General features: G+C 33.0%; 2 protein-coding genes across 6 annotated transcripts; one reads left to right on the forward strand and one right to left on the reverse strand.

The window, feature by feature from the left end:
* Nucleotides 1-745: 745 nt before the first annotated feature.
* On the forward strand, nucleotides 746-2,388 carry LOC109797955 (uncharacterized). 4 transcript variants are annotated; one of them, XM_083060297.1, is made up of 4 exons: nucleotides 746-1,047; nucleotides 1,133-1,214; nucleotides 1,624-1,677; nucleotides 1,982-2,388. In XM_083060297.1, exons 1-4 carry the CDS (start codon nucleotides 955-957, stop codon nucleotides 2,122-2,124), a joined length of 372 nt encoding a protein of 123 aa, XP_082916423.1. In that variant the 5' UTR covers nucleotides 746-954; the 3' UTR covers nucleotides 2,125-2,388. The 4 variants fall into 4 exon arrangements, with proteins under 4 accessions (XP_082916423.1, XP_082916424.1, XP_020213722.1 ...); XM_083060298.1 differs by having other exon boundaries at nucleotides 747-1,047; nucleotides 1,985-2,388; XM_020358133.3 differs by lacking the exon at nucleotides 1,624-1,677 and having other exon boundaries at nucleotides 751-1,047; nucleotides 1,985-2,388.
* A 2,075-nt stretch (nucleotides 2,389-4,463) lies between these two features.
* LOC109796607 (Protein kinase superfamily protein) lies at nucleotides 4,464-15,309 on the reverse strand. Of its 2 annotated transcripts, XR_014428029.1 has the most exons (15): nucleotides 14,827-15,309; nucleotides 13,073-14,268; nucleotides 12,777-12,949; nucleotides 11,089-11,255; nucleotides 10,923-10,991; nucleotides 10,544-10,616; nucleotides 10,011-10,167; nucleotides 9,636-9,927; nucleotides 9,413-9,527; nucleotides 9,144-9,307; nucleotides 8,809-8,883; nucleotides 8,524-8,704; nucleotides 8,300-8,398; nucleotides 7,296-7,972; nucleotides 4,464-7,197 (listed from the first exon to the last, which is right to left on the reverse strand). XR_014428029.1 is itself a non-coding variant. In XM_083060295.1 (13 exons), exons 1-13 carry the CDS (start codon nucleotides 15,163-15,165, stop codon nucleotides 8,370-8,372), a joined length of 3,030 nt encoding a protein of 1,009 aa, XP_082916421.1. In that variant the 5' UTR covers nucleotides 15,166-15,309; the 3' UTR covers nucleotides 8,183-8,369. The 2 variants fall into 2 exon arrangements, 1 of the variants encoding a protein (XP_082916421.1); XM_083060295.1 differs by lacking the exons at nucleotides 4,464-7,197; nucleotides 7,296-7,972 and having other exon boundaries at nucleotides 8,183-8,398.
* Nucleotides 15,310-17,071: the final 1,762 nt, after the last annotated feature.

Below are 17,071 nucleotides of genomic sequence, written 5' to 3' on the forward strand. Positions count from 1 at the left end.
TTTGATTCTTTTTGGTTTAATGATTTTATTTTGGTGTGGTGATCTAGTGAAATATGAGAGTACTAAATTTAATCAAGTTTAAACAATAATTAAAAATAGTTTGAATCTCATTCGATAGTTCGAGACGGCAGCGCAAATAATTATTCAAATACTTAAACAAGATATCACTTCATACATAGATCCATCATTATTTTCCCTTTGCTGTGTTTGATTGTGTAGCCTACATGACTTTTAAAAGTAGAATACAAGAACGTCAATGGACCCCTGGAACCAATTGTTTGACTTTAGTTATACGCACTAGGACCTACGACAATGAATCCGATGCTTGTAATCTTTTGGATAACATCATTATAATGACTATATGGGATAAAACGATCTGATTTTGACTAATCTTTATGGGATTATATAATTGAGTTTCATAAATTTTCTTTTTGAGAGATTGGTCGGTATCATGTATAGAAGATAATCGTTCCAGATTATGTAATAATTTTTTCTCTCACACCCCTTTGGTCTACAGCTTCACTCTTTCTATTGGCTTAAGCCAGGGCACAGTCAAAGAAGCAGCCACTACAAGCTTGTGTGGCTTTCTTGAAGCTGTGCCAACATTAGTGTAATTGATCCATTCAATTAATATGGTGCCGCATTTACTAAGCTAAGTTGAAAGAATAATTCATACGTAGAAAAAAACAACCAAGCACTATGTGGGGCCTGCTCCAGTGCATAAGTGAAAGAATAATCTCCGTTAACATAGCCAAAAAACCTAACTTTTTTCACTTTCTTTGCTATTCATGCTTTCTCTATTTTCTGCCCACCTAAACACAAGCATCCCAAGTGGTCAAATTGCTCTATCACCGTAGAAAGTGATTTTCATATATCACTTTTTTTCTGCACATATATGAACCTGAAAGCCTATTAGTGTTAGACATACACAGGCTCTGCTATCTTAATGCTGCTATGGCTTTTGAAGATGGTTCCAAAGCTGGTTTAAAAATCTTTCCTCTTACTAGGACTACTCTGGCATCTTTGGAGTCTTTGTCCCTGCCAACGGTACTGTAAACACCTTACTCTATTTTCAGTTTTGAAATTGGCCATGAATTTCTGTATGATGGTTTGGTTATTGTGCTGAGAACAGGTCCAGGAAATTGTTATTTCTGCGGATATGCAATGTGAAAAGTGCCGGAAAAGGGTAGCTGACATTATCACTAAAATGAATGGTAAGCCTCTATTTATGTTGCACACTTGCACTTGATGCGAAATTCAAACATTGTTGATTGATTGGTTTTGAAGCTCTATACAAAAATGAGAGATATTATTAAGGATGGTAATGATTGCAAAATTCAGAACTACAAGCTCTCTATCTTCTCCCGAAGAAGAGGATTGTGAGAAAAAGCACAGTGACCCTTACTGTTTTTGTTGTCACTTTTGAATAGGGTAGTAGCATGTGTTTTGGCTGCAAATGTGGGGAACACTGTTATTTATAGCTGTACTTTGTACTAAACCACCAACTGTTATTTCTTCTGTTTTTGGTCTTTTCCTTTTTGCAACTTTGTTTAGGTTGTTTCAAGTTTCAACTACTATCTCCATTCCATGTGTTATTTAACCAAAAGAATTTTATGTTACCAGGTCTGCGTGTGTTATGTAGTGGAGCTAGTAACTTTCTACCTTGTCATCTTCTAGGTAGTTAGAACTTACGTTCTTCTGGGTGGCTTACATCTTAACCTTCCTGGCATCTTCGGTACGATAGACACAGAAAAGAACAAAACCGGCATAAGCTATATTTATATATATAGTCAAGCAGAATTCACCTAAAAAATAAGCACATTTGTTCATAAAATTAGCATTTTATCATAATAAACCGTGGTTTTATGTGTTAATATAATTAATATATGCATGTAGGTCTCATCTTCTATCTGATGAATTTTGAGATGCAATTGTAATGGTATTACGTTACTTTGTCTTGTTACATGTTTTGATTGTTCAGCAGAGACGGAGTCCGTGGAGGTGAATGTGTTGGAAAAGAAGGTGGTACTTACTTTTAGATTACCAACTATTGGTAAAGTAATCTCACAGCCCCTCCCTAAGGTTGCCATTATTAAACGGATATTTCGCTCTTCACAAAGTTAACTATGACTAAGAAAGGATCCACTTGTGCACTAGATTCGCTAAACTACTGATTTGGTAATGTACAGCAGTGTATTCATGATTCATTTTTTGTAATTGCTTTCATCAGTTTGCCCTACTGATAATGATATATGACCGTTCCCAAACAGCGTCAAAGTGATTTTAGGTATGTTTATTTTAAATGTAGGTAGAATTGATTTTGAATTTTTTCATCATAATTGGGAATGTGTACCGAAATTGATCTTAATTTGAGATTTTATATTAAAATGTGTGGTGAGAAAATTTAATGCAAGCAAGCAGACATTGAATTATGTATTTAAATCATTTTTTTTTATCTACTAGAGTGTGGGCCAGAGAATGCACAACCTTATGGCAAATGGTCTTCATTGAAATTGGGAAATAACCAACCTTTCCATTACTCATTACTGAAATTAGAAATTTAGAATGCTAAATTTTGTGCATTTTCCCTTTAGACTTAGAGCCTACATCAGACTTTGAACATAAGAAAGAGTTTATTCGGTGTTGCTTTAGGTATAGGCAATGCAAATCGTGGGCTTGTAATGATGTTCTCAAGTGAATTAAGCGTTGAGGTGAAGGTAAGGATAGAAAGACTTGCCAGATAAACAACTTCCTCCACTTAGCTTAGTCCAAGCACAATCAGATTTCAAAATCAAGAAAAAAATTTGCACGTGTAAGAGATACACACGAGTAAAATTATCCATCAACATCCAACATCCCTTTCCTCAAAAGTCAATACCCCAACAAGATCCTTCTCCTATGCCTCTTTTGCTTATCAAAATAAAACTTTGTTTATTTCTTATAAACAAATAATCTCTATCGATTACAGGAAGTACTTAACTCTTTTTATATAGATTGTAATGCAATTCCCTCTTTTTCTTTTTCTTTTTTCTTCTTTTCTTTAAACAATTGGGTTATTCTTGCATAATCAGTTGATCATCAGACTACCGTTGACTGCAATGCTTTGCTTGTCGCATGGAATGTTTAAACTTTTGTTTGAATCCACGGAAATAAAGGTAATTATGTGGAAAAGTATAGAATCGTAATTTATCCATTGTATTAATGGCATAATTACAATAAAATAAATATAATTAAATAGAATTGATATTATCTATTTTTTCTTTAAAATATGTAAAATATTGTAAATAATAATTTTTTCATATATAATCTATATAAGAAAAACGTTCTTTTCTTACGTGTTTTGGTGAAATATTATTCTTTTGCATATATTAATTTGTTACCACTTTTAAAATTCATAACTTGATGAAAAAATATATTCATCTTAGCCATGCGATGTTTGCCATGTAATATTAAATATTATTTATTACTGTAATCCCTTTCAATTAAATTATTTGTGAATTCGCGTATTTACCTAAATTAAATGATTTACGAGTTAAGTATGGCAACGATAATCAGTAAAGAAAAACAAAAAGGCTTTATGGTTGTTAGTAATGCTAAAAGATATACTAACTCATAATACACGATCTTCTGGAGTAACGCTTGATATACTCCTTTGAAAGACTGAAGCTCATATCTTGTAGAACAATTACATTTCGTAACCTCAATTCCATTGATCATTTTAAATAAACTAATATAACAGTCTATAGTAGTAACTTGTTAAAACTTTTTTAAAAAAAATATTTTTAACAAAATAATTTGAATTTGAAATGGCTATAAAGCAAACCAAACTATCAGAGAACCTATTTTTCATTATATTTGAATATGCTTATGTATTAATTTTCCATATCATTTCAAAGTTACTGATGTACTTTTATAACTAAACATTTTCTATTAAAGTTTAAATTTAGGAAGAGTATTTTTATAACTTTATTATTATTTATTAAAATTTATATAGTAAAAACAAAAACGAGACTTGTTAAATAAGAATTAAAATTCAATTCTCTAAACTTCAATAAATTAAAGCCGATAAGTGTTAAAAGCATGGATACATTATTGCTTATATATATATATATATATATATATATATATATATATATGTGTGTGTGTGTGTTCTATTTTATTTATTATTTAATCAGATATTGGAGCTACAAACATTTTGTTATAATAAATATTAATAATTAAATACTTATTTAGTATTTTTCCTTGATACTGCTTACTGCATAATTAAAAATATCATACTTAAATAAATTGCTATGACCTTTTTCTTAAAACAATACGATAAAACTGAACAGTCCGGTAAAAAACAAACATCGAAGAGTAAAGTTCTACTTCCTTCAAAATTATAACGACTCAATACAAATTTAGTTATGCTTTTTTCTTAAGAGAACAGTCGAAATTCTTTTAAAGGTGAATTTGGATACATGTTTAATAGCAATTTGTTTAAAATGACATCACTAATAATTGCCAGCGAGTTTAACAATAAGACCGCGTGCTAACCTGCGGATCATATAGCCTAAATCCCAGAAAAGCCCACACGAATGGCATACAACATCAACTGAGTAAAATGATTCTAGAGCTTCATCAAGGCAAACACGATACACAAACAAATTTCTACAACAGAAACTAAATACCACACAACAAACATCAGAGTATAGCATATGCATGATCCCTCTCACTCCAACCTACAATCTCCGCACCACTGACAAACAGATCATTTGACTGACAACTAACACCAACTGATCGCATTTTATTTTCCATAACTCTATCTAGTTGCTTGTTTGTTTTCAACTGGTCAAACCTTACGTACATTCGTGTTTGGGCTATTAGTTTTTGGGAAAGTGGCATGACAGTCGTTTCTTTAGAAGTCTTCATTCATAGTCTGGGAAAATCAGAGACAAGTCAACATGGGATTCACTGAGGATTGAGGACATCATAGCTACATCCTTCTGCAGCCCGATGTTGACGTTGTTCCTCAAGAGGAAAGTTTATCACTCACCGTCAGGTGTAGGATTCGGCTTACCCTCTCGCCTATGGACCTTGCGTCTCTGCCCGAATATTTAAAAATCTTGCATAAAACTAGCTCAATATTCTCAACAAAAAATTTGAAGATCAATGCTAACAGAACATATTGGTAAGTCTACTACTATGGTATGGTTTGTTTATAAAAGGTGAAAAAAAGAAGAAAAAAAACGGAAAGCGATATAATTTTGTAATTTGCTTAATGTTAAGGAAAATTTAAGAGTAGTGTAAAAATAAAGATATATAAAATAAAAGATATTTTAATCATTTAGTGTATAAATATCACCTTTGCCTCTCCATTTCTTCCCAACTAGGGCGGATGACATAATTTGCAAGTCCCACAGTTTTTTTAAAGCTTCCCTCCTCTCTTGAACTAACCAAACAAAGGAATGGGTGTGATTTGAGTGTCTTTCCTCCCTTCGAGATTCTATTGTAACAAACAGATGCTTTAGGGACACGTTTAACAGACTGATAGGTCAGGTAGCTGGCGAGGAAGTGGGGGAAATGAGATGAGTGGAGAATTTGATGGGTAGAACTGGACCCCTGGGGACAGAATTCCGCAGAGAGAAGTGGGAAGGTCTAGGTCTCGAGGCAGAGTAGCATGCTTGCTTCAGTTTTTTCTGCTGTTTTTACCACTGATAAATGTTTTTGCACTACGTTGTCCCCATAATTTTGTGGTGAATATCTGGAACTTTCAAGTTTCACCCACCACCACGCAATAGCAAACTACCCAAAGTAATTGCCACATCGATAAAAAAAATATTTCACTATTCTCTATATGTTGTTTAATTCTGATAGCTGACTCTAATACTCTCACCCAAAAGCATTTGTTACCTATGAAAATTGGCAATCTGGGGGTCCACATTAAGGAAATATAAACATTTCAAATTATATATAGTAAAAACTCGGAATCCTTTTAGGTATAATATACAAAAATGCTGTACATGTTGAAATTCATTATTTAAGCTACACAACATTATACACAGACGAGATCAGGTTATTAAACGATTAACCGGTGGCATATCAAGCAAAACAGAGAGTTTTCCGATAATCAGGCCAAAACCACCCACACCCAAGGATAATCCCGCTTTGAAAGGTTTCCATTATAAGTTGTACAACAAAGTATAACTACATTAATATGAAAATATTAGACATTGGTTCTTTTTATTTCTTCAAGATACAAGATCTATCCAAAAAAGAGAAATGGTAGTCAAGTCAATGGGTAGTTGTTTCCATCTTTAGAACTCATAAATTTGTAAGCAATGGCTATCAAGTACATCAGCCACCTAAAACTATTCCCACCGGGTGAGGTTGGGAATGTAGATAAAATCATATCATAATACTATTTTGTAAGCCATGGCTAATGATTATTTTATTTAAAATTTTAAAGTTATCTTATTTTCTCTTCATCCTCAATTTAAAATATAAAATAAAAGGTAGATTGACATGACTAATGTACATGCAATGATGCCAAATACACTGAAGGCTGCCAAACGAATTAGGCACACCTTGCCACTTTCTGCCCGTGATAAAACAACGCAATTGTATTTGAACACGGAGTTAGGTTATTTGCAAGTTCCCTGTATGGCTGTATCCTGACCCTAGACTGGTAAACTCAATTTTAAAATATCCAAAACCCACACATTAAGGGGAGTGTGTATGTGCATATTGCGTTACTTCACAATCAAAAGAAATTTACTATCAAAAGAAAACTTAATTGCATTCTCTAAAATAAATAAAACAGGAAATAAATATGCTATTAAATGAATATCAAGGAAAAGTAGAGGACTGACCAAGTCACCAAACAGCAAAGAATATTAGTGGTTTAGGACAAGAAGAAACAGGAGGATAGCCAAAATCGCTGCTTATAAATCAGAAGAAACAACCATGCACAGAACCCAACAACAAAAAATGCTCACCCAATTCCCATCTAAATTAATCATCAGAAACACAGCAGAAAAGTTTTAACGCAATTGCAAACTTCATATTCATCAAATTTTGAAACAGAATTGAGAACTAGGTATGTATATTGTAAGGAACTGGATGCAAAGGACCATCTATGCCATCAACATTGACAAGATGAGAAAGGAATTGGACTTGGAATATACTTACATAAATTGCAGGACCAAGATATAGTACCTAAAAAGATTTAAAAATGAAAAGGAATCAGATCCATTAAAATTTTAATCCATAGCACAAGATTAACAGAACAATTGTTTCTCAATTAAATTGCTCACCGTGAAATGAATTTTCTTCGTGAACAGCCAAAGACATCCAGTGGAATTGCCTCCAGAATGACCCAAAATGGATAAGATAAGATGCAACACAATATCATTAGGATATGCATATAGGTAATTTAAGAAAATTAATGCTAACAAAAGAGTACATGACATCAGATGGGAAGTGATGCTCAAGTACAGTTCAAGAAATAAGATATCTACACACCTAACTCAAGTCATAACTGAAAGGGATAAAAAGAATGAAACAGAGAAGGCAGCACATAGGAATTCTGCCACTCATGGTGAAACAATTTAAAGGCAGTAGCAACTAGGCATATGGCCTAGTGGTACCTGTATCTGGATGAGGATGCAGGTTAGACACTAACCACTTCCCCTCCTCCCCCCAACTCATGTACCTTGCTAACAATACAAACAATTAATGTGCTCACATGTGCTCAAACAGTACCAACAATCATTGACTTATGACTTAAAAAAAGACCATTTGGGCTCATCTCAATAAATTCCAATTCAAACATGGCAGTTATTCTACTGGCACCGTCAATGAAATTTAATGGAAATCATAACTCATTCCAGCTTGGTGAAATTAATCTCCCAATAAACAAGCCAAGGTACCTTCTCCGGGGTTCCTTCAAAGCATCTAAGCATGGAAGGATGCCTCAAACGTGATATGTCTCCTGAATGAGAAATTAAATTAGAATCCCCAAATTCAAGGAATATATATGAATTGGTAAAATATGAATTGGCAGCAATAATGAAAAAACTAAGGGCATAAAGAATGTAACCATTTAAGTAATATTAACCAAAACACAACAAATAATTACATAAAATTGTAAACAGAAATATAAAAAAGAAAGTGTGAAGAAAGGATAAACAAGTCTATCAAATGAATACTAAATTGAACTTCTCATCATAAAATTTTCCAAGAATTTAATTGGAAGAGCAATGTTTGAAGTACAATTACAACTACACTAAGGGAAACTGCCATTGGCAAGTTGTCTTACAATAGAAACAGTACATTCCACTGAAAGAACCGCCAGTAAAGTGCCTGTAGAGACATCATCCTTTTTCACGTCAACATGCCGACAACTGTGATGACACTCCTTGGGCCATACACAGAAGATAAATAGTGCCAAATAATTAGAACCACAATAACAATTGGATCATTATGTACAAATATCAGTGTATATCATTTTGGGAGTCAAATTCAGCAACATTGTTCACTTGCCAGTGATGAATGGGTGGTTCAGAGCTTGTGAAACTGTCAGCCTCTTGTCTGGATCCAAGACAAAAACTTTTTCCAGAAGATCCTTAAAGTTTGCTAACATTTTTGGATCCTCCCCAGCAGAGCCAGTGATGAATGTCCCAATATCTTTTGGCTTAATGTTGAGAATCAGCCGCTTTATGGTCTAGGGAATAATATTAACACCATCATTCAAACTATGCAGAAAAAAAACCATCCATTCTAATATTGAGAATAAAATCCATTGAAATACAATTTAGTCTAGCTTACCTTTTTTGTTACAGGATCTTCTTCAGTAGCAAGAAAATTCAGGTCTTGATCAAAATGCTGTTCAGTAAATGCTCCCTACAAGCAAATAGAAAAACATAGATATAATTAACAGCACAACAAATTAATTCACGCCACAAATTGTTATGAAAGTACACCCACAGGATTAATTTAGCAACAAAAGTCACAACAGATATACAACCAAAAGAAAAGAGACAGGACAAAAGAAACATGTATCAACTATTAAGTATTATTAAAATAACTCCTAATCAACACTCAAAACAGTGGCAAAACACTATTTGTACACACATCAATTGAATAAAACAATGAATGTTTACCTTGCGTAGCATCTTTTTCGGAAAAGGGCCCTTCAGTTCCATGTGAAGCCGTAGCATGTCATTGTTTGTAAACCCTGGGAAAAGAACCTTCCCAACATACAACTCATACAAACAACAACCTACAGACCAAATATCCAATGGATGATCATATGTCAAGCCAAGTACTGCATAGAAACGTTCAAAATCCCAAAACAGTTAGCAAACATGAGATATCAACGAGAGAAAAACAGTTCAGTGTAATGAAATCATAAAAAATAGGATTAACTTACTTATTTCTGGGGCACGATAAAAACGGCTCACAAGATATGGTGTAACTTCATTTTTACCAGCAAACATAGCATTACCAAAGTCACATAGCTTCAACACATTTTTAGCTTCGTTTACCTTGTCAAAAGAGGAAAAACAAAAAAAGGTAAGATAATAGATATTTCTCCTTGAAATAAATAAACTGAACTTTGAAATGAAACAGACACAACAGTATCTTGGACATACCAACATATTATCTGGCTTTATATCACAGTGAAGAACACCACAGTTCCGGAGATGCTTGAGTGCAATAAAAAGTTGTTTTGCATATGCTCTCACTGCTGTTAGCCTAAGGCCAATATTGCGACCAAACTTCTTTAAAACCTCACGCAGATTCATATTAAGAGATTCAAAAACTAAACAAAGATGATTCCGGTATCTAAAACTTGAAAGGAAACGAACACAATGACGCTTATCATCTGGATCTGCACCTACTAATTTCTTTAATATAACCAATTCATCCATCCCAGCCTTGTACCTGTGACACATTAGATATGCATGAGTGAACTGCCCAAAACAAAAAAGTTTACTGGAGATTATCAAGAAATAAATATCACTCACATGGTGTCATTATTACGAATAATTTTTATTGCTACTTCTTCTGGCTCACCATTTCCCATTTTTAGATTCTTTGCCCGAACAACTGTTGAAAAGACACCCCTCCCATGTGCAGCAGTGACTTCATATCTGCCATCAAGTATTTCACCTATACGATAGCCTGCATATAACAATATCATAACATAACATCATGAACACAAAAACAGATATATTCAGAGATATTACACATGATAGTGGACCAACAATTGTAACAAAAATCTGATAGCCCCCAATGATTTTCTACATCATATTGACACTTTGAAATGCCTCAGAGATAACTAAAGATGTGTGAAAGATGTGAAAATCCATGACGTCACATTTGAAAGAACAAAAAGATAAAAATAATTAACAATGCCCACCCAATAAAAAAGTTACACGAGCCACTAATCATGTTTCACCGAGACACGGCAAAAAAGATGGTCAAGCTCTCAAGCCTCAACTCAACAATAAAAAAAATGATCAAAACAGCTACATACAATCCAATGAATTTTACTTACTGTAATAACCCTCTGCATCATCCCAATTGTCATGTAGGCCAACCCTCTCAATCAGTAAACCATCCCCTTTTCCCTGAAAAAAAAAAGTAGGAAATCTTAATAGTTAATATAACACCAAATAAATAAACAATGATTGGTTTTCACAATTCAAATCACCCAGTACCCTACAGGCAACTTAGCTTGACAGAGAAAGGCAGTGGGAATTGTATTGAAGAATATGTATGGTGAAAAAGATGGAGAAAACAGGTTTATTAGTTTCATCCGAGATCCAAAATGATATCATAACATACTAATACTACAAAGTCAGACTATTACAACATTAAGTGGACAAAAAATTCTACCACTCTTCAAAATTAGAATAGTTTAATCAAACACTTACTGATTTCCGAACACCTGTTGGTGTCTCACCAAATATATCATCACAAAACATATCATCTGACCTCTCACCCTGTAAGTGTAACAAAAGAGAATAAGAATCTAGTGTTAAAAATCAAACTTACTTGATAAATTTTACTACAAAAAAATTTTAAAAATTAAGGGCAAACCTTTGGACTACCCTCTCCCAGGCCCCCGGCAAGAGATGTCTTCTTAGAAGAAGCATTCACATTTTCAGGAGATTTCCCAACAGCAAATGATTGTTCAGCAGAATCAGCACCATCATTCTTACTATCGCGTGCTTCTGAGATGTTAATAGGAATGTCTGCATCCTTGCCTAATAATAGTGCATCACAAAGTTACTAAAAGTAATCCAAGTAGAAGGATAACAAGGGGGAAATGAAACAGTAATTAACACTTTAACATATATGTAATTTTATTTGATTTTCAAATATTTTTTAGGTTTAGAATACATTATCAGGATAATAATAATTATATAAATTATAACAGTAAAAGCGAGCTTGTGCATCTTCAATGGTGTTCTTCAGGTGTGACTCAAATATGAAATGTCAAATATTTCACTCATGTGCTTCACTTTTATTTCTATTTGGAAGAAAGAGAATTTGAGACACAGATGCTAAATAATTAAGAGGGGGAATTTTTCAAGAGAAACCACAAAAATGAAGGGTCATAAGATAATGACTAACGATGGAAGAATTAAGAAAAATAATTTTATATGAGAACATATTGCACAATTTAAAAAATATAATTTACGTGGATTAACAAATATAGCTAGGAGTCTGTCTACAGCCTGGTGCAATGGTTTGATCATTGCATTACCATTAGGTCTCGGGTTTGAGACATGACATGCCCTCATCCAAACCAAATCAATAACAAATATAGAAAGGATAACATAAAAGACTCACGTAACAAACCTCACTATGTCTAGGTCCAGCTCACAGCAAAAGCATTCAAATGAATAACAATGCAGAAAATTTTTACACTAGCTCAGATTAACAAGTGATGGCTTTGGATGAAAGTGATGCGTCTTCCATCAAGAATACTAGAACAGATAATAACATGGTTCTAAAGCTGAAAAATTATTTTTCATCTAACCTAATCAGAAATAGATCCAAAAAAAGTTTGAGCAGCAAAAACAAACAAATTTTACATAATTAAATTAATTAGTAAATTATAAGAAACATTTTTTGTGGGATCAATTGAAATATAGGTTAATTGACACTAGATTTCAAACTTCGTATAATTACATCTGAAATAACATTATATTAAGAAGAAAGAAAACCTTAACAATCCAACAATTTAAAGTTCCCATAAAGTAAACCGAGTCTACAAAAATTTATATTTTTAAAACTAATTAGTATCCATAGCAGTTGCACCAATTTATTTTAACATATGATATGTTATTCAAAATATAAGTCGATATATTATTAGATTATATATATGTATATCTATATATATATATGAATAACTAAATTATCTAAAATTTGATATACATGACTATCAAGATATCACAATATTCACCCATTGGATTGATAAAATTACTTTTTTGCCAAGTGTTATAAAATTACACAATTTGACAGTTTGTACAAATTGATCCTATACCATTTTTTATATGAAATAATTGAACTGTTGAGAAAAAATGGGGGGTACCCTAGGCCCTTTGGATTTGTCCGTACATATGGGGTCAAAAAAAATTACGATCCACACATTTGAAAATCAACATGGTGATAAGAAGACTATGGATAAAGACAATGAATTATAACTTGTAACTAAAGGTCATTTTAGCTAGTTATCAGCCCATCATGCAGATCTATAAAGAAATAGGAAAAAGTAATACCATTTCCTTCATTTCCAACAGCTTGTTCTACTTGCTGATGCTGCTTCTTGTATTTCTCCATTATTGCTTCCCTTCTTCTTCTACTCTCTTCTTTGATCCTGTTGAGATCTTCCTCTTCTTTCTCAGGTAATTGCAATGTATCCTCCTCTAATTCATTTGGTCCAACCTCACTGCTGCAATAAATATACATCAAAATAAAATATTAAAAATGCATAGAATGAAATTGAAGGGGATGGAAAAGAGAGAGAAAAGATGTATAGAAGAAAACTCGTATTAGTAATTATAGGTAATGATACCTTGTTAGTTTGCTATCACCCTCTTCTGCAGTATAAGCCATTACAAGATTATCAGAATTTCTTTTTCTTTCCCAATGGTATTCATTTTCTTCATGTCTTGAATGTTTTCTATATCTATCTCCATTGTCATTACCATCCTCATGACGCAGATGCCTATCTTTACCATTTGCAGTGTCTCTGTCTTTGTGCCTATATCTATCATCTCGCCTTTCCCTCTCCTTAATGTTATCTCTTTCCCGATTCTTGTCATCCCTTTCATTCTCCAGGTCTCTATCTCTCTTGCCACCTCTTGTTCTGTCCCTACTTCTATCTCTTTCCTTTTCCCTTCTCCTATCCCTCTCAAACATTGTCTCCCAACTTCTATCTCTTTCCTTTTCTCGTCTCCTGTCCCTATCCTCCTCCCTTTCTTTGCTCCTATCTTTTTCTACATCTCTTCTATATCTCTCGCGGCTCCTTTCACGTTCTTTTCCCCTTTTGTGTTCCCACTCAATCTCCCTACCCCTGCTTGTTTCCTCTTGTTTCTTTTCTCTGTGCAAGTCTCTATCCACATCTCTGTCCCTACTCCTATCCCTATCCCAGGCATCCCGATTTTGATATCTGGTACCGTAGTCCCTTCTATTATCTACCACACTGGCATGACCATGCTCCCTTCCATGACCCCTTACTCTTTCATCATCATTATCATAGTCAGTATCATGTCTGCCAGTATAATAAATGGACCCTTGGTCCCCAGAGCGCCTTCTCTTGGAATGAGCATATTCTTCTATGGTACTACGAGAACGAGACCTGTCTCTAGTATGACCTGTTGATCTTGATCGACTTCTATGCCTACCATGAGAATGAGAACTTCCAGAGATTCGATATTTTTCTCCTCCACTTTCAGAGGACGAACTCCTATGGTAATATGCTTTCCTTGCATTAGCCTCCAGTGCTTCGTCATCAAAGACACCTTTTAGTTTTTCATTTCCTTTAGAATGTCCAAGTTCCCCATTCTGCCACTTATCCCCTTTGGAAGATTTAGGATCCAAATAGCCATTCCCAACATCATCTGTCTGAGCTTGAGCATGCTTTCTATCTCGAGTCCTAGCACTTGACTGATTAGGAGAGACACCGTCTTCTGCATTCACTGCAGGACTACTAAATTTATCACCTCTAATTTCCTCATTTCTAGATTCTGAATTTCTAGTGAGGTGTCCCTGCCCAGCATAAATAAGAAATTGAGTGCAAATGTTGAAAATCGCAGTGCTAGAGGTGATGCTAACTGAATTAAACAGTGCATTTAAATCAGTCCATAAGCAAAATTAAATTTACAAAACACGTAACCAGCTCTTACAAATTAACTGTAAGCCACCAGTCTTCACTGAAACGCCTAGAGAGACTTCTTTTGCAATTCACTCATGTTCGTGTAGTGCATATGTATGAGACACTGACAGAGTACTATACCAAAGCTCTCAAGAATAAAAAAAAACTCATTATACTGTCCGAAAACAAAGAATCACAGTGCTCTGTTTGGTCACCGAGAGGAAGTGAGAAACACTGAAACACCTAAATACTGAGAAATAAATAACAAAAAAAAAAATCGCAACTAAAAACAACACAATTACGAAAGCAAAAATTTCTTTCAAATCTATTCCAATGGCCTCTGCTTTCTCCGCGACCAAACAGATGTCACGTGTAGCAATACACAGAAATTAAATATTTAAATAAATAAAATTAAATTAAAATTAAAATAAACAAATCCGATCGTAACATACCGAATTTTGATTATCAGATCGAACATCTCGATCTCCTGTCACCTTGATTTCACCAGGCTCGACATCAGATTCCGTCTCCTTTTTTCCAACCTCGCCATCGAGAGCCTCGTCTTCAAGGATCTCTCCCTCCTCCACATCGTCGTCACGGAGATGTGTACGCGGAATTGGAGAAGGAAGCGCAGCAATTGTTCTGTCGTCGAATTCGATCTCTTCGTCGCGCTTTTTGGTCCCGTGGCGGTGGCGGTGGCGGTGCTTGTGGCGCTTGGAGGATCTGTCAACGTCCTCCGGAGAGGATGATCGGTGATGCTTGCGACGCGAGTCACGGGCATCGGTGGCCATGATCGGAAAGGGGTGAGGATTAGGGTTAGGGTTTGTTTGTTTAGCTCTTGAATACGAAGCTACAATGGCAGAAAGAGCGAACGGTTGTAGCACGCGCGGAGGTTTCGTATTGGATCAGATTCCAGGACCAGACCTACAACTACTAGTTACTAGCTTTATATTCTTTCGCAAATAATATCGCACGGACCTTATACGCTTTCCCAAATAATTATAATTATATATATATATATATATTAAATTATCTTTCAAAATTAAGAAATTGAACACAAGTGATTAATGTGTTAAATTTAATTTTGAATCATTTGGATATTATTAAAATTTAATCTTTCATGAAAATAATCATTAATCAAATTTTACTTATCTAGAGGTTGAATCAAATTAATCTAAGACTAATTTAAGATGAAATATATGTATAAATATATTTTTTTCTAAATAATTTTTAAAAATTAAAAAATTAGACACAAGTGACTAATGTGTTAAATTCAATGTCAAATTTTTCATATAATATTGAAGTTCGATCTTTGATAAAAATAATTTTTAGTCAAACATTACTTACTTATTAAATAAATCAAAATAATATAAGACTAATTTGAGACAGAAACTTAGGATTAAAAAATGACTTTTTATTTTTTAACAAATGCTTAAAAATGTAATATTAAAATCAAATTCAATAATGTTTTTAATTAAATAAAGGGAAAAGAACATTAAAATGATATTTTAAGACTTTTACAAATAAATGTTATATATTTTTGTGTATAAATACATTAGTTTTATTCCAACAAGTGAGTTTGTGCTTTTTTTTTTTTGTAAATATAGGAAAGATTATAAAAATTGTCGCAATGAGGATTAAATCTAGGTCATCATACTTCTATGAGTTTGTGCCTATGTGTAATAATTACACGAAAAATTATATATATATATATATATATATATATATATATATATATATAAATAAGAGGATGGACTCATCTCTTCTAATAGTAAAATTACTTAGTTTTCATTCACTTAATAATTGATATTCTGCATTAAATTTTTATGATCAAACCCTTAAATCAAGAGTTATTAATATATATATCAAGTCTATAATTTTTTTAAAATATTTAATACCTTGTTTCATTAATTTAAATTGACGAATATTTATAAAAGTATTTTTTGCATTTATTTTTTTTGTATAAAATTTATACATTGATTTGTTAACAAAATGGAATATTAAATATTTTTCAAAATTTTAAATAAGTTACTGAATAAAGTAAATATAGGTAGATTTAATCTTAAAATAAGTGAGTCTCTCATATATATATATATATATATATATATATTATCCTTTACGAATATATTGTTGTAAAGGAGTTGTTGTACAATTGAGTGTAGAAAATGGTAAAAAAAATTGGAGACGAAAACATTTATTAAAAAAGGTATTTCGTTTATTAATATTCATAGATTTATCCTTAAATTTTACTCTTTCATAAATCTTTTTTTTATAACTTGTAAATAAAAATCTTAAACTTAGATTGTGTTTCGATTGATCCTTGAACTTCATAACGTTTTGCATATAAATGTGTTGATTTCAATTTCATCTCAATTAATTCTTAAAATTTATCCTTTTATGAGTAGTCTTTTATTTTTATCAACTATTAATAAAGGAGAATTATCAATTATGTATTTATTTCAAATTTTATTTATTATTTTTTTATAAATTACTTTTTCAAACATTAAAACACATTCAACAAGTTTGTCATGTGATTGTAATATCAACAACTGTCAACAAAATCCATCAAAAAGGCCTCTCAATCTCAAGAGATATCCCTCACCAGTGCCTCCCCCTACATCAATGAAGAAAGTGAACATTGATGGGAGTTGGAGAAAGGTTGAAAATGTTATGAGATTTGGAGGTGTGGTTAGGGAC

The sequence above is a fragment of the Cajanus cajan genome, chromosome 7 (genome assembly GCF_000230855.2).
Source record: "Cajanus cajan strain Asha chromosome 7, NIPB_CcT2T_4, whole genome shotgun sequence".
Taxonomy (NCBI): Eukaryota; Viridiplantae; Streptophyta; class Magnoliopsida; order Fabales; family Fabaceae; genus Cajanus; species Cajanus cajan.